The sequence below is a fragment of the Stenella coeruleoalba genome (assembly GCF_951394435.1).
Source record: "Stenella coeruleoalba genome assembly, chromosome: 11".
NCBI classification, from domain to species: Eukaryota; Metazoa; Chordata; class Mammalia; order Artiodactyla; family Delphinidae; genus Stenella; species Stenella coeruleoalba.
This window is the reverse complement of record NC_137157.1, coordinates 15792909-15816127: the sequence shown is the minus strand read 5'-3', so window position 1 is coordinate 15816127 and position 23219 is coordinate 15792909. Positions and strand designations below refer to the sequence as shown.

At 43.9% G+C, this 23219-nt stretch overlaps 1 protein-coding gene across 2 annotated transcripts in view; it reads left to right on the top strand.

Moving 5' to 3' along the window:
• RFX4 (regulatory factor X4) overlaps positions 1-23219 on the top strand; it is a gene marked incomplete at both ends in the record, with an annotated part of 165777 nt that overhangs the window by 125654 nt on the left and 16904 nt on the right. For both annotated transcript variants that reach the window (XM_079937873.1, XM_079937874.1), the window contains 5 exons: positions 908-1052; positions 5583-5677; positions 6098-6215; positions 18196-18315; positions 18655-18816. In XM_079937873.1, coding sequence (XP_079793999.1) covers positions 908-1052; positions 5583-5677; positions 6098-6215; positions 18196-18315; positions 18655-18816 — 640 coding nt within the window. The remainder of the gene's footprint in view (positions 1-907; positions 1053-5582; positions 5678-6097; positions 6216-18195; positions 18316-18654; positions 18817-23219) is intronic.

Genomic DNA, 23219 nt, shown 5'->3' with positions numbered 1-23219 from the left:
ATTGGAAATTCATAAGCATTAGGCGACTTATAATGTCCATGTGTCTTTGAAATCTTGTTTTGTTTTATTAAAGACATTTTTGAAAACATGCAAGTAAAGGAAATGATTCTGGAAGTGTTTTCCTTTGCTTTTATCAGTATTGTTACAACTTGGTAGTTCCAAGTATTGTTGTTCCGAGTATTGTTCCAGCTTACAAATTTAAGTTCTACTATGAGGGTTGCTGAGGAAGCCACAGATTAAACGCACACACACTCACACACTCACAGACACACACACACTCACACACTCTCACATTCACACAGACCACCTTAAAAGACCACTGAGTCGTAAGGTATAGTTTCCTTTTCTTCCATCTCAATTGTTCATATTTGTTTTAATTATTATAGTTACATAAAAAGCAAAAGCAGAAAGCTAGACCATAAACTGCTTCAGAATGCACTTAGATGAATACTACACCTTGTAAAATTTCTGGGGTTGAATCTATCATAGGCCCAAGGGTAGCAGGACCCTTCCTAGATCTGAGCCTGTTGCTTCTCACACGCTAGAGACACGGGTTATTAAACACAGAGCTCTCGCCCACAAGCTCACATCAGGAGGCTGACAGATCTCTGGGCTTCATCCCATTGTTCCACGGGGTCAAGACCAAAGGGGCTGGGAACAGCAGGTTTGGTCTGGCCTAGGCCACCATGGGGTAGTTTCTTATAAAGAGAGATGTGAGGAGAGAGCCACAGAGAAAATGGTATACGGATCTTCTGAGTTATAGACTCATCTTCTGAGTTTTCTTGAATTTCAGAGTACTTTGCAAAGTACCATAAACAGATTCATTAAAAAGAACCAAAAGGAAATAAAGGAAGGGGTTTTAACCTAACAACCCATGAGCTAATGAGTTGATTGTATTGGATTCCAGGCATCTCGAACAGTGATCCACAGTGCAGACATCACATTCCAAATGCTGGAAGACTGGAGGAACGTGGACCTCAACAGCATCACCAAGCAAACCCTCTACACCATGGAAGACACTCGAGATGAGCACCGGAAGCTCATAATCCAGTGTAAGATGCTCTACCAGGGCGTGTGTCTTTTTATTTGTTTAAAAAGAAAGAAAGAAAGAAAGAGTATCTTGGTACATAATTAGGTGGCATTCCCACCCTGTCCTTCTCCCTGGGATCCCATCCCCTCCTTGTCCCTGTTGAATGGGTCGGCCTAGATGGAGGGGCTAGCTGATTTTCAAGGACATGGGTCAACCTTGCTGGAGAAAATGGGTGCTGGGCCATTGGGCAGCACACAGTGTCAGGCAAAAGGCCCCACCCGTGACCCTCGATGCCAGGTGCTGTTCCCTAGGTGGCATCAACAAATGAGGACAAAAGCTTGCTGCCTCTCTCAGTGTATGTCATTATGTCAGCCTGGAGGAAGCTGGAAATCCCGCCTACTTTTCTGTGGAGGGTCACGGGCGTCAGCCCACCTATTTACTGGCAGGTGAACCTCTCAATCGTAGTAGATGTTTGAGAAGGGGATGGAAGGTGATTCACTTCTGTGAATACATGTTCATGCCCCTGTGGATAACGATGGTGAGAGTACCGCTCCAGGTATTATCCTGATGTGGTCGGGTTGCTCTTCTTAGCAGCAGAGGACACGGAAGGCCAGAGAACACCACCATTCTTAGCACATCCGTGCTGTTCCTCAACAGCCCATCACAGCCTCTGCCCAGGGAATCCCCTGGACCAGGGTCTGTTGGCTCCTTCCTTATTTTACTCAGCCGTTGCTTCTTGTGCCTCGGGGGAAGGGAGCGTGAGGACAGAGGGTGAGTCCATCCGCCCCCATCAGCTCTTGGAAAGCTTGGTGCTGAGGTTGTGCTGGGTGTGGGGGATACGGCAGCAGCTGTGCCTTCTGGATGGGGTGAGGCCCAAGGCCCTAATAGTGACATTCAGGAAGCTGCAGAGTGGCTGTCCCCCGCCCCGAGAAGAGGGGCCTAGTCTTCTGAGAGCCCCAAGCCCCTTAGGTTTCTACTACGCCCCCTCAACACTGTTGCCCTGAAGGAAAACTTTCTTCATCCAGCCTAAGCATGTCATGTTTATAAACAGAGTTCTCTAAGATGTTCCTATTAGAGACCTCTTTTCAAAAACAAATGGAGCAGCTGAAGCACTGGATCACGTGGACCTTCCCTGGGGCTTCTTCTTTCCTAGTGACCCCAGAGCTCCTCTCAGGCTCTTATTTCTTCCTGTGCAACAGCCTCCAGCCTGCTTTCCCCTGTTAGGAATTTTAGAGATTGTGACAAATAATAATTCAGCTGATAGCGTGCCTGGTTTATGCCAGGTCCTGTGTCATGATCTCAATCTCCACATCAACCCTTTGGGGAGGATGCACTTATCAGCCCCATATTACAGATGAGAAAACTGAGCCCCAGAGAGGTGGTGAGCCTTTCCCAAGGTAGCAGAGCTAGACCTGGAACCCAGGTCTAGTTTTGGTGTCACCGCCATGCACTTGTGCATGCCAGAGGAGAAAAAAATAACGAGATGTGGGCAAGCTTTAGAGGTTCCAGGATCTTTCCAAGTGCTTACAGTCATGCTTCCTGTTGTGTTTTTCCTTCTGGAAGGCAATGGAAAGCATGGCTAAGAGCCCCCTAACAGTGCTAGCTATACTCCTGATGGCCGTGTCCCCAGGGCCTCACACAGGGCCAGGGGTAGAGGCGGAGGCCAGCAATGTTTGTAGAGGACCAAATAGATGGGTGGAAGCCCACAATGATCCAACTTCCTGGTTCTGCTAACCACTCCTAGCAGCATTAGACTCAGCTCTCTTCTCCCCTCAGCACCTTTCATGGGGGGAAGAAAATGTGACCCAGACTCATAAGGAAAAATACAATCACCATTGCTTGTTTTAGGGACCAGGCTCTGAGCCTTTGCTGGAGCAGCACGAAGGTCACTGCTGCTTCTCCAAGAAAGAACCTTTTGGGGCTTTCTCTTCTGGCTTTCTTAGGCTGGGGGCAGAATATTGTCCTTTATTGTTTATTTTTGCGGTACGCGGACCTCTCACTGTTGTGGCCTCTCCCGTTGCGGAGCACAGGCTCCTGACGCGCAGGCTCAGCGGCCATGGATCACGGGCCCAGCCGCTCCGTGGCATGTGGGATCTTCCCAGACCGGGGCACGAACCCGTGTCCCCTGCATCGGCAGGCGTACTCTCAACCACTGCGCCACCAAGGAAGCCCAGAATGTTGTTCTTTAAATCTGTGATTGTATTCTTCTAGAGGAAGGGAGTCATAATGAGGTTCAGTGCAACCCACCTGGTACTTAGTGAATGCCTGTCCTGGGTCTAGCACTGTGTTAAGACGCTGAGCAAAGAGCAGTGAATAAGATGGACACTGCCCTTGCCACGTGGAGCTTAGAGTTAATGGCAAATCAGAAGTTGAACAAGTAATTTCCAAATGGTTGCGTTTTCCCAAAGAGGACATACTATGTGATGCAGTGCCGGGATGAGGGGGATTGAGGAAGCCTGAAGGCAGGTGGCCTGGCACGCGGGTGTCATCCTTGCTCCTTCCAGACAGCTGGGAAGTAAGTCCCTGAACACAATGAGCTGGACCAAAGGTCGGTTTGAATAGGACTAGGGGCACCTGTGTGCTGCACCCTCCTTTCCTTACAACCAGTTGACAAGTCTGCGGATTCTTGCTTTAGGGGGTTACCATCACATCCATGATGTAGATGCTGGCTGGGGATGCCTGACTTACCTTAAATTAAAAAGTACACATTGGGACTTGAGCATGATGATTAGAATGAGTCTTAAGTGGGGCTGTGGTAAGAGCATGCGGTTGGGATGCCCGACAGACCTTGATTCAAACCCTGGTTCTGGTGCGCTGTGACCTCGGCTTCCAAATCTGTAAAATGGGGATAATGCAAAAGGATGAAATGGGACAATGTGTGCCACATACATGGCACACAGCGTAGAGCTAGTGTAGAGAAGAGGTTGGGAGGCAAGCACTGGAGGCAGGCTGTGTTTGCCACTTGCCTCTGCCATTAACCAGCTGCGGAAGTCACTCATCTCTGTGCGCCTCTTCTGCCTCATTTGTCAAAAGGCTGGGTGTGTGTGGGGGGGTAATAATAGTACCTACCTCCGTGGGCCGTTCATCCTTTCAACAAACATTCGAGCAACTACTGTGTACCAGGCACTGTTCTAGGTCCTGGCCTCATGACATTCACATTCTAGGGGTAGTCTAAGGTCAGAGTGTGCCCGTAGAAAACATTTTAGGAGAGTGCCTGGCCTGCGGCAAGCACTCAGTAAATGTTGGCAGTTAGCACTTTCATTGCCATCTCGATCTTTATCATCACGGATTGAAGCACAGTGGCTCAGACGCACAGGCAGTGCCGTGAAGAGCGAAGGAACACCAGAGGGAAAGTCAGAGACTGGGTTCCAGTTCCTGCTCTGCCACCAACTCACCCTCTGACTCTGAGGGGGTCATCTGACCTCTAAGACATAGCTTCCTCACCTATAAAATGAGACAGATCAACTAAATGGGTTTTGTAAAGTCCTTTCTCATTCTAAAGTATATGTTTTCGGGTCCTGGAAGCTGACCTCTTGCAACAGTTATCAGTTAAGTAAAATAGAGCAGATTGGCCAGTCCTGGAAAATGGGACAACAAAAGCTGCTCAGACAAATGAAAACTGTAGGAACATGTGAATCCTGAATCGTGGTTTGATTTATTGAGCTTCACATACAAAAACACAAAGAAATGTAGTAAGAGGAGATGTTCCGGATTGGAGATCACCACAGCAATGTTTCTACTTTCTGCAGTGCTTCACTGATTACAGAATCCTTCTATACTCAATGATTTGACTTGTACCTGAAGACAGGTTGTAAAGTGATATGATGATCCTCCTTTGACCAATATGGAAACTGGAGGGCACAGTGATGGTTTCCTTTACACAAACGTTTATTAAGCGTCTGCTATGTGTCAAGCACTGAGAGGCTGGTTAGGCTGCTTGTCCAGTATGGTTGTGGTTCAGAAACATTTGAATGGTCAAATGTGCCTTACCATGGGGCAGAGAGCAAGAGAGCAGCAGTGCATCTCCCCTGTCATGCAAGCAAGCGCATACTGGGTAAGAGCTATAGCACAGGTAATGTGCCAGCTAATAAAGCTATCAGGCAAAGAAGTAGCAGGGGGACACGCCCATACACACCCCTAACTATAGCAGTGTTCTTAGTGATACAGTGAAGGTAGAATGCAAATAGTAAAGTGCTGTGAAAGTACAGAGGGAGAGTGATCAGTTCTGCCGGCGAGGGGCATGGGAGGGTAAATAGGATTTCATCGGAGGATCATTTCAGCTGTTTCATGACAGACTAAACAGTCTAAGCAGAGGGAACTGCCTGAGAAAAGCGGGGATGGCAAGTAACCCGGGGTGGCCAGGGCTTAAAGTGTTCACAGGCATGGAGGATGAGCCTGGAAAGGTAAGTTGGGGTGTATTCTCTAAATCCTTGAATACCCTGCTAAGACTTTGGAGTTTTTTATTTTATTCCGTTGTATTCCTTTGTTCTTTTAACACCTGTGTGTGTTTAAACACAACTGCATGGTGTGTGGGGTCTCCTCTGTTTGACAGTGTATCAGGAGTTCGACCATCTCCTGGAGGAGCAGTCTCCCATCGAGTCCTACATCGAGTGGCTGGACACCATGGTGGACCGGTGTGTTGTGAAGGTTGGTAAGCTGAAGCGGAAGGTGCAGGCCCGGGTGTGGCAGCCCATCACTCGCCTTGATGGCGCTTGGGTAATACAGAGCCCCGCAGTGAGCTAGCTGAGTGTTTCCTCGGCAGCCTCGGAGCCCTAGGGATGCAAGGAGAGGCCTGGGCCCCCCTCAGGAGTGGGGGAGGGGGGTGTCACGAGGCAGGACTCTTAGAGTCTCCCTCCCCTGGTTCAACCAGGTCAGCATCTCTCCTAGCGGTTGTACCTGTTGAGTCTCGACATAAGATTTCATTTCTTAAAGTGTGTTTTTGCTGTTAAAAATAAAAAGTCTATAACATTGAACTTAGAGACCCGAAGCCTTCCTGTCATTTCAATAAGAGACAGTAATAAATGAAGGTCAAATCAACCACGCATACAGCCGTTCACTCTCTTGTAGGTGGCTGCCAAGAGGCAAGGGTCCTTGAAGAAGGTGGCCCAGCAGTTCCTCTTGATGTGGTCCTGTTTTGGCACAAGGGTGATCCGGGACATGACCTTGCACAGTGCCCCCAGCTTCGGTAAGGCCACCCCAGCCCTCCCCACATCCAAACACGTCTTCTCCGGGCTCCATGTACCAAGTCCATCTCTCCGGAGTCAGGCATGGTCTTGCTGTCTCTGAGACCACAAGGACATCACCCGGAAACATTCTCTATTCTGGGGGGACACGATATTGTTAGGACTTTCAGGGAGAAAGATGGCATTGCACGCTAAAGGAGAAGTATACGTATCTGAAAACGAGAGGCTTGCACACAGATAACATTATTTGAGTTTAAAGAGGAGTAAATAGCAGTGGCTGTGCTCCCCTTTTTCTGGAAGTCCCCAGTCATGGCTGCTTCCACTGGTCTATTTTGCCAAATTTCATAGTGTGGATTTGCCAAGACTGGGCACATGAAGAAGCCTCCAAGTGCAAAATTTGCAAACAGCTTGATTGACAGGCCAGTGGTGGGTAAAGTTTTCTTTGATAACGTGCCCCAGTGTGATCCCCAGTAAACGACTTTTGCATTCATTTTCCCTTTTGTTTCACTGACCCCTTGGGTTTTCATCACCTCCAGGACACATCCCTACCCCAAGTCCTTGTCTCCTGTTTTCCAGTTTAACGGGACTTGAAATCTCTGACCGGAGGTGCTTACGGTAGTCTCTGCGGGCAGGAACCTAATCACCGACTTGAGGTGAATGCCATTTTTCACTGGAAAGAATGGCATACGCATTGAGTCCGGGTCATCATTAGCAAAGTGAGGTGGAACTTTAAGGCATTATCCAGACATTTGAAATCTCAAAACACTTTGGCCTCAGTTTTCTAGGCATTTCGGCAAAGGGCTGTTTGTGAATTTTCTGGGTAATTGCTTCAGTTCTCTGTTTTACTTTGCAAGTAGAGATGTGGTTTTGCTTCTCATTATCTCCAATTAAGCCAATCAGCTCTGGGTTTTGCTCTGGGTTTAATTTGACACTTTTCCATCTAGCTTTTTATGGTCTTGTCACTATTTCCCAGTTGTGCTATACAATGCAGTGAATATGTGGTGAAACAAAGAAGGCACTATTTTTTCTAAACAGCTCTGTCCATGAAAGACTGTGTTTACCCAATTGGAGAAGCGTTTTGTTGTGGATTTCTTTAATCTCAGCGTTGGGAAGTTCTCTGAACCTGCCTGCACCATGGCTACAGATGGAAATTCTCTTTGAGCTGTATATGGAAATGCTCTGGTGACTGCTACCTGGGCAGTGCCACCAGGCATGGCATTTTGATGACTTCCAGTTCAGCATAGTTAGTGTTAGGACATGTTACCTGTGGCTCTGGGAAGATCATTTGTGCATAACTGCTTTCAGTTAAGCTGATGGGTGAAAAATATTCGAGATTTTTTTCATTGCTTCAGAAATCAAAGAAGAACGATACCGCACAAATAAGTATATATACATCCACAAAGCAAGCACCCTTTCCTTGTTTTATATCTTATTCTTCAAGTTGCTGATTCTTATACTGACTGTATATTATCAAACACCCTTCATTAGACAGGGAAAGTAGTCTGTGTTGTAATAGCCTTTGAAATCCATTTGTATGTACTAAGTTAACAGTCAATGTTATGGAAAGTAGAACAATTAGAATAGGTTGAATTTATTACTAAGAGATATTATTCCTTAAAATGTGTTTATTTCTTTTTGAACCACGCACATTCTAGGATACACTGGAAACTCAGGCAAATGGCAAACATGGTCACAAATCTTTTAGAAAAGGAAAGAAAAAAGATATTAACCCAATTTCACTTTTACAGTATTTTTCAACCCTGAACAGATGGAAATAATACCTGTCTCCAAGTCCATTTAGCAAACTATCTGAAATGGTCCTGCTCATCCGACTCATTGTTGAGTTTTACAGCTTGGGGTGACAGGCAAGTTGAAAGAATTTGCGGCAGACAAAAGCCCAGCTCCCCCTTTCTGCCTGTATATGTCAAAGACACAGTTGGTGGTTGTGTTTGGGTCATGTGTTCCCTGTATAAAAACAGCTAATTAGGAAAAAGAGCCCTCTGTTCCCTGGCCCCTCCCCCAACCACAGGGGCCAGCTCTATATATCTTATAACTCCCACACGATCCTGGTAGCTGTGAGTGGTGCAGGGTTTGTATGTCCGAGTAGCAGGCTGACCGTCACAATGATCGTGTGGAATATCACAATGATCCCACGGGGGGACTCTATCACCTCTTCGCAGAACAGCCTCTTTCAAAGGTAGTTGACTCCTTTCTTCTCCTTAATTCCTTTTCACTCTTTTCTCCCTAATTCCTTTTCACTGAAAGAGCCTATGCGGTGAACTAAAGTAGCCAGACTTTCTTTCTCTGCTGCAGCAGCACTTTCTAGCAAAATTAGTCAGCAAAGGTAGGGTAGCAGGCAATGAACTTTTCATCCTAACGGGGCTGAGGAAATTAGAGGTTCTATTTAAAAAAAGCAACAACAACATATTTTCAGTTGACTGCTCTGATTTTAGTTCGTAGGATACCTGGATCCCAAGTCAGTGCAGGTACCTTTACCTTTCACTATGGGTTTTTACCAGATGCCCCTGTTTCACTGTTAGGAACATCCGGAAGGCAACAATAGTTCCTGGAAGTGCTTCAGCATGAAATGCTGTGAAAGGCTGCCTCGGGTTTGACGGCCAAGGGGGCAGGGCTACATATCATTTCCCAGGTTTTCACCTTTTTACACGCTTGTTTTCTGGCCTAGCATCAAAGCTCACCCACTCGGGCGGGGCCGGGGAGGCCACATGGGATCAACTCCCAGGCCAAGTGGCCATGACGGACGGAGCCTCCAGACTGCTTCTCAATGTTTAGATGTCCTGGCCTGGCTCTCTTACCCAGAACCTGCTAAATTGCAGGATCTTGACATTCAAAATGTCTCTCAGGCCCCCTCCAAGCACCAGGAGGCAGGAATTGCTTTCCCTGTATTCGGGAGAAGAAGCAAGAGACCCAGAGAGGAGAGGGGGCTTGCCCAGGATGCACAGCAAACTAAGCTGAGCTCCCCTGGGGATCTATCCCATGCTAGAGCCACACTGCCAAGGCCTCTTTAACTTCCTCCAGCTGAATAGTAATAAGAAAAGCAAAGTAACATTTATTCAGGGACTAGTGTACACTAGACATAACAGTAGGCACTTTCCCATTTAATTCTCACAACAACTTATGAGGTCCACTATTACTGCCCTCAATATAACAGACAAGGAAGTCGTGATAGAACATGAAGCAAAGGCAGGATAATGCTACTCTTTATAACAAATGTGTAGGAAGCACATAGAACCATTTAATTCTCACATCAACTCTGCAAGGCAGATAATAATAGGTACCTTTTTACTGAGTTGGAGAATTTTCTTGCCCAAAATCAATATGGCAAGTGGCAGAGCCCTGTTTCAAAATCAGATGTGCATGACCACAAAACCCATGCTTTTTCAATTCCCACAACTGAGACAAATATCCTGGGCTCAGATGCATGGCACAAAAAGGCTAGACAAATTTGTTTACCCCTCATTGATGGATTTTCTAAAACCATATTGATAGAGTAAAAATTTTTTTAAGCTATGAGAGAAAAGAACAATAATTAGACAATCATGAGTAATAAGAGATGCCAGGAGACAATGGAATAATATCTTTTAAGTGCTGAGAACAAAGAACTGTCAACCATTATTCAAGAGTGAGGGCAAAGCACAGACATATTCAGTTATACAAAAACTAAGAGAACTATATGGCACCCATAGAACTTCACTTAAATAAAATTAAAGGATGGGGGCTTCCCTGGTGGCGCAGTGGTTGAGAGTCCGCCTGCCAATGCAGGGGACACGGGTTCGTGCCCCGGTCCAGGAAGATCCCACATGCCGCGGAGTGGCTGGGCCCGTGAGCCATGGCCGCTGAGCCTGCACGTCTGGAGCCTGTGCTCCACAACGGGAGAGGCCACAACAGTGAGAGGCCCGCGAAAAAAAAAAATTAAAGAATGGATTTCAATAAGAAGAAAAATAAAACCATAACTAAGGTCTGGGATACAAGAAACAACAATATTCTAGTTATTGTTGTTGTTTAACAAAAGTGTAGTGGTTTAAAACAGTATTATGCTTACAGATTCTATGGGTCAGGAATTTGGGCAGGGTCCAGCGGGGATGGCTTGTCTCTGTTCTATGATGTCTGGGACCTCAGAGGGGAAGACTCAAAAGCTGGAGTTCATCGACGGCTGGAGGCTGGCATCCTCTGGAAGCTTTTTCCCTCACGTGTCTGGTGCCTGAGCTGGGATGACTTGAACACTAGGACTGCCGATTGGAGTGTGTTCAGGTGGCCTCTCCATGTGGCTCAGTTTCCTCACCACACAGTGGCCTCTGGCCAGTTGAACCTCTCACATGGAAGCTTAGGCCCCATGAGTGAGTGTGCCGAGGGGGGAGCCGCATTGCCTTTATGACCCAATCTCAGAAGTGAAAGTTTCACTCCCCCTTACTCTGTTGATCAAAGCAGTCACAAACCTACCAAGATTGAAGGAAGTGCATAGACACCGCCCCACAATTTTCCCAGGAAGGAGTGTCAAAGAATTTGGGAGCCCTGTTTTAAGATGAGAGAAATTTTAAAATATATAAGCAAATGTAATTAACTTTTGGTTGTAATTTAAAAACTAATTTGTGTGTGTTTCAAGAAAGTAAAACCAAATTCCAGGAAACAATAAAACACAGGGTAGCTGGGAGAGAATCTTTAAGGAATAGTTAACGCATGCTAAGGTCTTTGTCTTGAAATACTAAATAACTGTAGACTTTGTTGAAAAAAATTTATAGTTTGGATTTAATAGATGTTTGGATATATGATCATCACTAAAAGAATAGAATCATAAGTTACCAAAGAAAAATGGAAAAATGTGAAAACTTAAATGGCAAGAATTGAGAAGATAAAAGAAGCTTAGAAAAAGGATCGTAAACTCAAAATATGAAACAGGATGCTAGAAATAAGATCAAATAATAACCACAGTAAATGAAAAGGTCTCTTCCCTCAAAAAACATCAGGCATAAATTGCAACGTTTACTAAACTTTTAAGAAGCATAAAATCCTTAGTTTATGAAAATGAACATGAAAACAAAAGAAGGAAAGCTGTACAGTTAATTTTATGAAGCTAATATAATCTCAGTTTCAAAATCTTGGAAGAGCTGTAGAAGAAAAGAATATTATGACTCAACCACACATAAATATAGATGAAAACATTCTAAATAAAATACTAGCAGATCAAATCCAGGGCAAATTTTTTTTTAAATCATGGTTAATGAGGCCTATGCCAAGAATTCAAGTATGATTCAAAGTCAGAAAATTACTATTTAACATACTGCATTAACAAATTAAAAGAGAAAAGTCATATGTTCATCTCTATAGATACAAAGGAAAAAATGTATTTGATACAGTTCAGCTTTCAAGTATAATTTTTAAAAACTCTAGGCAAACTAGGAATAGAAGGGAATTTATTTAATATGTTAAAGAGCATTCAAAAATCTGCAGAAAACAATATACCAAATGGTGAAACTTTAGAAGTTTTCCCATTCCTGTCATGAATAAGACACAAATGCCTTCTAATGCTGTTTCTGATAGATACGTACTGGAGGTCCTAGCCAATGCAATAAGAAAAGGAAATGAAATATAAGAATTGAAAAGGAAAACACAAAATTGTCTTTATTTCTAGACATGTCATGATGGCTGACAAGAAAAAGAGAACCTACAAACTAATAGAACAAATAAGAATTCAGGCAGGTTACTGAATTCAGTTTTTTAAAAATCATTGACATTCTTACCATTAACTAGAAAATATCTGTCTCTGTGTATCTATATATCTATATCTATATATCCCATTCACAATAGCAATAGAAATGTGCCCAGAAAAAAATTCTAACAAAAATTATTTTAAGACCTTCAACGAAAAAAATTTTTAAATATTACTGAAATATACCCTGTTCATATCTGGAATAGGATATGCCCTTCAAATACATAAATCAATTGGAATTTCCATCTGGTTCTTAACTTTTTCTTCCTTTGATTTTGAAAATCTGATGTTAAAATTCATATAGAAAAGCAAAAGCCTGAGAATAGTAAAGGCATTTTGAAAGTAATAAAGAACAGGTATAGGGACTTGCTTACCTGACGTTCAGGTTTATTAAGGAGTAAGACAATGTGGTCATCTAACAGTGCTAGACAAAGAGTAGTGAAACAGCAGAGATGCCCAAGACAGACTGACATGAAACTTGTCTTTGCCTCATCAAATTCTTGCCTTTCTGTCTCAACAAGAGGACTGTACAGATGATCTGTGTGACAGAGATATGGCATTAAAAATCAGTGGACAAAGGTTCTGGGACACGCATTTTAGGATAAATAAAATAAAATTAGACCCCTTCCCTAGAAACAATTTTCCCCTTCTGAAAAGAAACATCTAAACGAAAAAAAAAACAACCAAAACTTAAAACCTTTTAGAAGAAAATATGGATGATAAGTTTATGACTTTGGAATAGGAAATTATTTCTTTAAAAAAGTACCAAAAAGGATAAATCATAAGGAAAATATTGGCAAAGTTGACTGCACTCGGATTTTAAATTTCTGTTTAATAAGCACAACATAGACGAAATTAAAAGATAAAAGCCACAGAGGGAATTCCCTGGCGGTCCAGTGGTTAGGACTCCACACTTTCACTGCTGAGGGCCTGGGTTCGATCCCTGGTCAGGGAACTAAGATCCCACAAGTCGCATGGTGTGGCCAAAAAAAAAAAAGCCACAGAAAGGGGGAAGATATTTTGCAATGCATATAATGAACAAAGTATTAATATCCAGAATATATGATAAATCCCTCTAAATACATTTTTAAAAGACAAATACCCCAGTAGAAAAATGGGCAAAGAATATGAATAGACAGTTCACAGAAGAGGAAATTCAAATGGGCAATATCATATGAAAAGAGGTGGACCTTTCTAGTAATTAGGGTACTGCAACTTATAAAGACAATAACATTTCATACCCTTCAGATGGCAAATACTGTATTTCCTATGCTACCAGTAAGGATGTAGAAGATTTTGGTGAGCAGTGTGGCACTATCTCATTAAGACTTAAGATGCAGGTGCTCTTGGACCCATTGATTCCACCTCTGGTCCTAGAGCCAGGTATTTTTTGTACCTAGGCAACAGGTACAAAAAATATTCATTAGAGCCAGTTTCCGATAGTGAAAACTGTAAATAACCTAAATTTCATCGACAGGAGAATGGACAAATAAATCGTGGCATAGTCACACAATGGCCATTAAACAAGACCTACATGTGTCAGTGTGGATAGACCTAAAAACACCCAAAGTATCAAGTGCAGGTTGTAGAATACTCTGTAAAGTATGGTACCATTTCTATCAAGTTTGAAAATAAAAAACAATATCATGTGTTTTTATGGATATATAAATATAGGCAGTAAGAGTATAGAAATGCATGTAAACAGTAAATACCAGATTCGCGGCAGTGATTACATCAGGGCATGAACACAGGAAGCAGAGAAGTAGAATTAAGGAAGGGAACACAGGGGATTCATTTTTATCTTCAATTTAAAAATATGATTCAAATATGGTAAAATGTTAAAATATTATAAAGCTTGGTGTTGAGTACACTGGCGTTCATTTTAAAATTCTTTTTTTTTTTTGGCCGTGCTGTGCAGCACGCGGGATCTTAGTTCCCCAACCAGGGATCAAACCCCTGCCCCCTGCATTGGAAGTACAGAGTCCTAACCCCTGACCACCAGGGAGTTCCCTTAAAATTCTTTATACTTTTCCATATGTTTGAAACTTTTCATAAGAAAAAAGAAATGCTTTGATTCTATAAGGTGCCATTAACTATGTTACCATATAACAACAACAATCTCCTTTTGTCTCTATCCTAGTACCTTTTTCCATAACGGGCTCTGATGCTCAATAGCTCTGTAACTTTAGGCAAGTCATTTAAAATCCTCTGAGACTTCATTTCCCCCATGTGTTAACTGAAGATAATAATACCTCCTTGGGACTTCCCTGGTGGCGCAATGGTTAAGAATCTGCCTGCCAGTGCAGGGGACATGGGTTCGAGCCCTGGTTCAGGGAGATCCCACATGCTGCAGAGCAACTAAGCCCGCAAGCCACAACTACTGAGCCTGCGTGCCACCACTCCTGAAGCCCACGCACCTAGACCCCGTGCTCCACGACAAGAGAAGCCACCGCAATGAGAAGCCCGCGCACTGCAACGAAGAGTATCCCCCGGTCGCCCCAACTAGAGAAAGCCCACACACAGCAACAAAGACCCAATGCAGCCAAAATATAAATAAATAAAAATAAATAAATTAAAAAAAAACCCTTCATAGTGTTGTTGGAAAATTAAAAGGGCTTAGCACAGAGCATATGGTAAGTGGTCAGTGCTTGCTCATTTGATTCATTCATCCAACAAATAACCATTGAGCCTCTACTGTGCCTGGCACTGTTCTAGACACCGGGTATAGAACAGTGGGGAAAAAAAAAAAGATAAAAATCCCTGCATTTATGGAGCTTACAATCTAGTGTAGGGAGGCACATGATAAAGATAATTTCAATATATAGTATAGCAGATGGTGTTAAGTGCTAAGGGAAGAAATAAAGCAGGAATGTTAGCTATAATTGCCTCTATCCTGTCTGTCTTTGATGTTTCTCTTTTCCTCTCCCTCTTTCCCTCCCCTGCCTCCTTCCCCTGTCCCTCTCATCAGTCTTTGTGTACCCTGGCACTGAACTGTTTGTTACCTAATAATCTTAAGGATTGATTTTTGCTAAGGACACTGTAGCTTTTGTGGAGTCAGTGACTGAACTTTAAGTTTCCTTTGTACTAAGAGCACTTTGCACAATAGTAATAAGCAAGAAGCAGTAGCTCTACAAACTCTCCTTGTTTGAAAGATGATTGAAAATTATCAGACCAATTGGGTAAATGATGAGAGTCATTAGGAAGAGAGCTTGAAACCCCAAATCAACACTTCCCCTGGAGTACTGGCCTCCAAACCCAGCTCTGATGTTTTCTAACAGTGTGGTCTTAGGCAAGTGTCTTCACCTCAGATCTTGTTTCTTTATCTATTAGACAGGGGTGCTGTATAGATGATCCAAGGTGCCTGCCTGTGCTAAAACTACTAAAGCCATTTTTATTATCTAGGGTTTTCCATTCTAATTCGGTTTCATAGTGTCTTTCTCTCTTTCTATCCTTATTGACTTAGAGCCACATCTCAGCAAATACTTCTTCATTTTGGAGACCTTTTCCTTTTAGGTATTTGATGCTATCTTTTGACTTCTTTGACTCTATGAACAAAACAGTCACATCACAGGGTGTTAGAACATTAATAGCAAAAGCGACCTTAGTTACTATTTATTAAGCATCTAGTATATACTTTTCCTCATTATGGTACTTCTGTAAAATAGGTTTGACTGTTTCCCTTTTAGAGAGCCATATTGCACGATTGAAGAACAACTTCAGAATCAGACAGTCTTGGATTCAAATCCCATGTCTGCCACTTAATAATTGTGTGACATTGGACAGTTACTTTACTCCTCTAAGTCTCAGTTTCCTCCTTTGCAGAAGGAGGGTATCGCTCATTTCAAATGGTTGTGATGAGAATTAAATGCAATAATAAATCTGCAGCAGTTAACCCAGTGGCTGCCACAGCGCAAGGGCTCAGTAAACGGCTGGTTTTATTTTTAACGTTTTCGAGGAGCAGCTCATCCAAGGTCCCAGTTACTAAGTGGCAGAGCTGGAGCTCAACCTGGGCAGTTTGATCCAGACCCATGCAGTTACCCACAATACTGTACCTCCTCAGCGGTTCATAGGACTCATTTTGGGGAAGTAGATGGAAAGTTTAGTCTTGGAAGTCTGCATTTCACCATGACTCAAAAAAACCCTGAACCTTGCTGAATTCCAAGTGGGGTCAAAAAACAGACACAGCACCCTGGAGATGGAGGAAAAATGTGAAGAAAGTTCAGGACAGGGGACGTGGACGTGGAGCTCTGTGGGCACAAGGATCATAGGTGGTGGCAGCTCCGGAGAGACGGGGTATTGGTGTAGATGTGCATGACCTGCAGGGCATCCAGTGGCCTCAGAGTTAAGCCGGGGATTTTCTTCTGTAACATTTCTGGAGCAAAAGAATCAATCTATCTGAAATGAATGTGTGTGTGTGTGTGTGTGTGTGTGTGTGTGTGTGTGTGTGTGTGCGCGCGCGCACGTGTACAAAGAAGCCAGGTGCAACTAAAAAGGAGAAAATAAATTCCACCAAAGAGGAGTCATCCAAAAGCCCCCAACTGGCCCTCATCACCTTATTTCTGAGACCTGAAAAGGCATAGAGCCCAACTCAAATGGCCCTTCTGGGGACCATGTTCTTTATTTTCCCCATCTGTGCTATGAGGAGACTGGACCAGATGATCTGTAGGGGAAATGGGAACGGATTTTCGGAGCCAGAGCAAACTGAGGCCAATCCCTACTTAATTCCAATGAAGAGACTCATTTCTTTGTGTGTAAGAGGATAATACCACCTATCTCACAGTTTGGTGAAAGGATGAGACCTGTGTTAAGTGCTCAGCAGAGTTCTTGGCACATAGTAAGCATTCAATAAATGGGAGGTGCGATGACAATGATGATGATGACAGTAATAGTGGTGTTGATGATGATGCTAGGATCACAAGATAATAAATAATGCCAGAGTCTCATAAGGCTTCTAAAAAAAGCAAACTCAAGGGAAATAGGAAGAGGAGGGCAGCTTGTAAATAGTCGGTGAGACGTTTTGGACACTTCATGGGACAGCAGGATGTCCATGTGGAGATGTCCCTTGAGAGGTGGAAACATGGGACTAGAGATGAAGGCTTGGCCTCTCTGACGCTGGCATCCGTGAGATCTTCATGACAGCAGACATGAAGGCCCCTTCCGTATGTGGATCTTCCACTGTCCATGCAGCATGACGTGCAAGAAAAGATGGTTTGGGGGACTTCCCTGGTGGTCCAGTGGCTAAGACTGCACTCCCAATGCAGGCGGCCTGGGTTCGATCCCTGGTCAGGCAACTAGATCCCACATGCCTTAAGAGTTTGCCTGCCACAACTAAAGATCCCGCATGCCACAACGAAGATCCCGCAGGCTGCAACTAAGACCCAGAACAGCCAAATAAATAAATAAATATTTTTTAAAAAGATGGTTGTGAAGTAATGTACTGTGTTATCTTGCACAAGTACTTGACTTTGCAAAACAGGAGTAAGAGCACCTGCCTCACAAGGTGGTGGTAGATATTAAATTAGAGAATATAATACTTTGAGCACAAAGGCTGGCACGTGGGAAAAATCTTTTAAAATGATTGTTCACATCCCTTTTTATGAAGTAATCTACTCTAAATTTAAAATGAAGAATACTGCTTGAGGATACCAAATCTTTTCCATTATAATACCTTTTGTAACAACCATGTGCTAAACGGAAGTCTCAGAAACATTTAAGGAAATAATTCCGTTGTTGCTAATGTAAAGTGTCAGTTATGCTCCTGGAATTATGTTGTGTACATTGGTAGACACCAGTGAGTTAGAAGGCAAAGTCCCTGCCGTGAATATCCTTAAGTCCAGTCGGGGAAATAAGATAAACTTGTGGAAGAGAGAAAAATGCAAGGCACTATGTCAAGCAATGCTGAACAAAGTGAGGGGTGCCCAGACGAGGATGACGCCAGTGCGAATGTGAGAGCTCAGGCGCGTTTTGACAGGTGGCTCAATAGGTGTCATTTTTGATGCTGTCCTATTAATAAATCGAGCAAGGAAAAGACTCGCTTGCCGCAGTGTTAATGACACTTACCTTATGCTAAACACCAGGCTAGGTGAGGAGACGACAAAGGAGAGCATCCTCTGACCGCAAGGTGATCCGTAACTGAGAGGGAATGAGGGTCCAGGACAGAGGGTCAGAGCACCGTGTGACGTGTTATCGACCAGGCTGAGGGGCACACCCGAGCCGACATGACTTACCTTTCTGTTTGGATCTTCTCTCACCAGGGTCTTTTCACCTAATTCACTTGATGTTTGATGACTATGTGCTCTACCTGTTAGAATCCCTGCACTGCCAGGAGCGCGCCAGTGAGCTCATGCGAGCCATGAAGGGAGAAGGAAGCACCGGTAAGCCGGCATTTCACTGGGAATCGTCCTCCTTGTCAATCTGATTTGTATCTTTACTTCTGTGCTCTGTGTTTCTTTAGCTCCGCATCCCAAAGAATTTAGTTATGGTGAACAAGTCAAATGGTGGGAAACCAATAATGTCTTCTTCTTCTTGAGAGCGGGCATGTGTGTACGTGGGAATTCCCTTGCATGCCACCACGGTGATGGGAAACCATCAGAGGTTTTAAGCAGAGGAGTGACATGACACAGATTAGAAAGAATATTTGCTTTTTAAAAGTCCCTGAAAGACAACTTGCCTTGACCTTTGGCTCTAAGAACCCACCCTTTCTCTACCCATAGCAGAAGTCCGAGAGGAGATTATCTTGACGGAGGCTGCCCCACCAACCCCTTCACCAGTGCCATCGTTTTCTCCAGCAAAATCTGCCACGTCCGTGGAAGTGCCACCTCCCTCCTCCCCTGTCAGCAACCCATCCCCTGAGTACACTGGCCTCAGCACTACAGGTAATGAACAGCCCCTCAAAGGCTCTGAGTGGGGAGTTGATGTTTAAAGCCAGAGCTATCTGGAAAAACATTCTCCCTCCAGCCCCCTCCCAAAACAATGCCAAAATCTGAGTATCCTCCTGGATTTATGGATGACTTGCAGTTATCCATTTATTAGTTTGTATGTATTCCTTATGCTTCTGTTTTCAAGTTGGCAGATCAAGTCCATGATAAAATCTCCACCCACTGCCCCCCCCAAAAAAGATAAGTCACTAAAATGATATAAAACACAGCCATTCTTGAAAACAAGAAAGGGAGCCCTCCATGAGCCAGAAACTGAGAGGCATCTCTGGAAAGTGGGGAGACAGGAAGTCATATGCTAAGCCATGGTAGCCAGAATCAAGGCAGGGGCAATAATGGAGGTTCAAGCTAATGCTGCAGGGTCCCCAAGGAAGGGGAGAGTCCATCTGGTTGGAGACCTCACAAAAGAGGGGATTTGAGCTGAAACTTGATTTTAACTGACAAAGGTATTACAGAAGGGCCTCTGGGGAGAGGACAGTGTGTGCAAACGCACGGGGCAGGAAGTATGGGGCCTTTTCGGGGAATGGTAAAGTGGTTAAAATGTAGGTGGTCATGAAGAAGTGTTACAAGCCTGGAAAGGTAAGTCGGAGTCACATCCTGCAGGATCTTTCATGCCAAGACAAGGTTTGAAAATGGAAGAAATGTTACAAGGGTAATAATAGCTAGTTACTAGTGTCTAAATGTTGCTTTACCATGCACAAAGGGCCCTTGCATAATTGTCTCACTTGATATTCACAGTAACACTGCAAGGTAATTATTGTTCCATTTTATGGAGGAGGAAAAGTAAAGGGTGGAGAAGGGTTAAACTCCTGGTCCCAGGCACCACAGTCAGCAGTTACCATAAACAAACTGATTCATTCAGTCATTCAGCAAATGTCCTTGCTCTCAAGACTTGTGGAAATGATACACTGGATGTGGAATCTGCAGTAAGTGTTAGCTAATATAATAAATAGAGTGCGTGTGTGCACACGTGTGTGTGTGTGCACGCACGTGGTGTGTTTGTGTGCACCTCCACGTTTTTACACATGGTTGCTGTGGGGATTAGATGAGGTAAGAAAAGCCAAAGTGCTTTGTTAACAGTGCACTGCTATCCAGATAGCAGGGGTTACTGTTAGGAGTGCCTACAAGATGAGGGCTGCAGCCAAGAGGGGTATAGGAGTTCAGGGAGGAGCAGACCCTGTCCATCCCACCAGAACCTGGGCAGGCGGAGGAGAGTCTTCAGGAGAGAGGTGAGTCTCAAAGGCAGCCTTAAAAGACGAGAAGGACTCAGCTAACAGAGGAGTGAGCACACAGGAACCAAAGGCAGAAACAACCTTCTGCTAGATGGCCCTGGGTGAGAGTGGGGCAGGTGAACAGACCAGAGTGGAGTGGAGAGCTTGGTTAAGACTGTGCTAATTAAATTCATTATCTTCTACTCCCTCATTTACCCAAGTACCAAATCCGGAAATCAGCTCTCCTCTCCCTCAGCTCTTCCTGTATTAGCTAGAATAGGCTAAGTTACTGTAACAGATAGACCCAAACATGGATGGCGTTAACACAGTGGAAATCTATTTCATGCAGGGTGTTTCAGTCAGAGAGGAGGCTCTCTTTAATGTAACCATTTAGAGACACGTGTTCCTTCAATATGAGGCTCCACCGTACCCCAGGGCAGTGGTTCTCAAAGTGTGGTCCATGGACCAGAAGTATCAGCATCACCTGAGAACTTGTTGGAAATGCTCATTACCAGAGCCCACTGCAGGCCTACTGAATCAGAAACTGTAGGGTGGGGCCCAGCCATTTGCTCAAGAAGCCTCCAGGTGATTCTGAGGCTGACTAGTTTGAGGACCACTGACTTAGGGCTTTGTCAAGTCTGCAACCAGCTAATGGAAATGGAGAGTGGGTCTGAAGGAGGAAGACCGACTCGGAAAAGCCCTGGCCTGAAGCTGGCGGATGTCACTTCCACTTAGATTCCATCAGCGAGGACTTAGTCACATGGCCTCATGTAACTGTAAAGAGAGGCGGGGAAGTGTAGGATAGGGTTCCCAGGCAGGGAAGGGGAAACAGATATGGGAGAGACAGCTGGCATTCTCCTCCACACCTCCCAAGGCCAGTTGTTCTAACACAAATCTTGACCCACCCTTTCCTTCCCAGCCCACTGCTGCCATCTGGTTCAGGCCTTCCCCACCTCTCATGGACATCCACAGTGACTCTCAAGCTGGGTATCCTCCCGGTTAGAATCTTCCTCCAGCCCCTCATAGCGTGGGCTTAGTTATATCCCAGTTCTAACTAGAATACGCTGGGAACTAAATTATGTATTTTTGAAGATCAAATAGGATGAGATTGTCGTATTTAGGTGCTATCTTTTATCTGCTCGTTCACTCACACGTCCATCCGTTTATTCATTTATCTAATAAATATTTCTCAAGTGGTTTCTGTGAGCTAAACACTTCAAAAGCTGGTGATACAAACAAGTGAGTCGTGGTCCCTGCCCCTGGGAGTTTATTGTGAGAGGTTAGGGTTCTGATGAGCAAGACAGCAGTTACAATATAATGTCACGAGTGCTGAGTTGGGAGAAAGGTCAGAGTGTTAGGGAGCACAAAGCAGGGCTTCCAGCCTCTATTTGGATGGTCTGGTCGGGGGCCAAATAATAGAGAAAAGGTATTCCAAGCAGAGGAAGTAAGTAGTACAGAGGCCTGGAGGCAAGAGAGCATGTCATTTTCCAGGAGTCATTTGATTAATTCTTTCACTAAAGTTTCCAGAACCAGAGCTACTCAGAGAGGGGATGAACAGATGCTTAAGAGCCTTTAAGGTGCCTGCCCTCTTTTGCATGTTGCCAGGGGCAGAAACGTGCCAACAAACCCAGTGGCCCTTTGTCAGAGACAGCTCAGGAGACTGGGTTCTTCAGAGCAGTGATGAAAAAAAGCAGGGTTGTCAACAACTGGCATTAGATGGAGTGATGATTTCACTTTGGGTCCACAGCTGGAGAGTCTTCCTCTTCTGTGGAAATTCAGATGTGAGCATCCCTGCATTTGTTTACATAGATGCACTTCAAGTCGCATTTAGTTTCCTACTTGGAGCAGAAAGAACTTGACCGCCTCCCACCTCCCTCCCATGTTCTCTCCCTAGTGGGTTGTTGTAGTTCCTGTTTAGAAGGCTCCAGAAGAAAAGTACAGAACGACGTTATTCGCTGAAAATAAAAAGGGAAAAGAACTTAAGCACTGTTCACAGCTCCGCAGCTGCTCAGGGGTCCATCGGAGACTGGAGTTGGGGGTCTCCTGCCTCACTAAGGAAGGAAGGGCAGTGAGAGCATCTAGGAGCCACTTACCTGAATAATCCTGCCCACGTACTCCCACCACCGCCCAGCAGACACACATGTCAGTCAGTCAGTGATAATATCCTTACTTCTAAAATAAACAGGGAAAATATGCAAATGAAACAGTTCTGCATTATGAAGCAGAAACAATTTGAGTGGAACCTTTCTTCCAGTGTAGCAACAGATCAAACAAGAGGACAATAAGGAAATAAGGGGACGGAGGAGTGCAAAGGAAAGATTCCTAGGATCTCATGATCATTCTCAGCCAGCTAGTGAGTCTGCTCCTGGCTTTCTTTGTAGCAATTTGGAGGCCTCACGCTATGGCAGGTGTGATAGTCAGAGGCACAGGAATATCATGAATGTGTACAGAGATTTCTGTGCAATGTGTTCAGGAGTCGTAAAAGTAGCTTCTTAGAAATACAAATGTGAAACAGGTTCTCTTCAGATGAGTGTAGCCTTTGAAGATTTTGGCACATTCCAGCTTTGTTCTCAGATATCTCCAGGGGGCATTAAAAATGTTATCCTGTATAAAACTATCTGTAATATTTTTCTCAAGTACGACTTTTGAAATACTCCATTGCTAAATTGGACTGGACCTTGGCATGCATTTTGGGTCATGGTCTTGGAGGGAACATAAACATAATTTCCTAACAACATGTATGGTTTTATAGCTATTACAATACAAAGCACAAATTATCCATGATATACACCTAAATCTTAGGAAATCTATTATAGTAGGCTTCTTAAGTTTGGGAATTTGTGCAGTTTTTTATTGAACAATGTTGTAAATTGGAGAACAATTATTATAAATTTTATAAAATGCATTTGCCGTGTTTTTTTTAAGTTAACTCAGCATATGGTTTTCATGACCAGCTAATTTTTATTTCCATCTTTAAATTACTGCTTGATTTGTATACCATTACTTTCCAAGAAGTATCTAAAGTGGTTAACAATTAAAAAAAAAAAAAGCAAAACCAATTTTTTTAAAAGGACCCAAGCCAGGAAGCAAGAAATGAAGAAGTAGTAGAGAAAATTAAACAAAACAAAACAA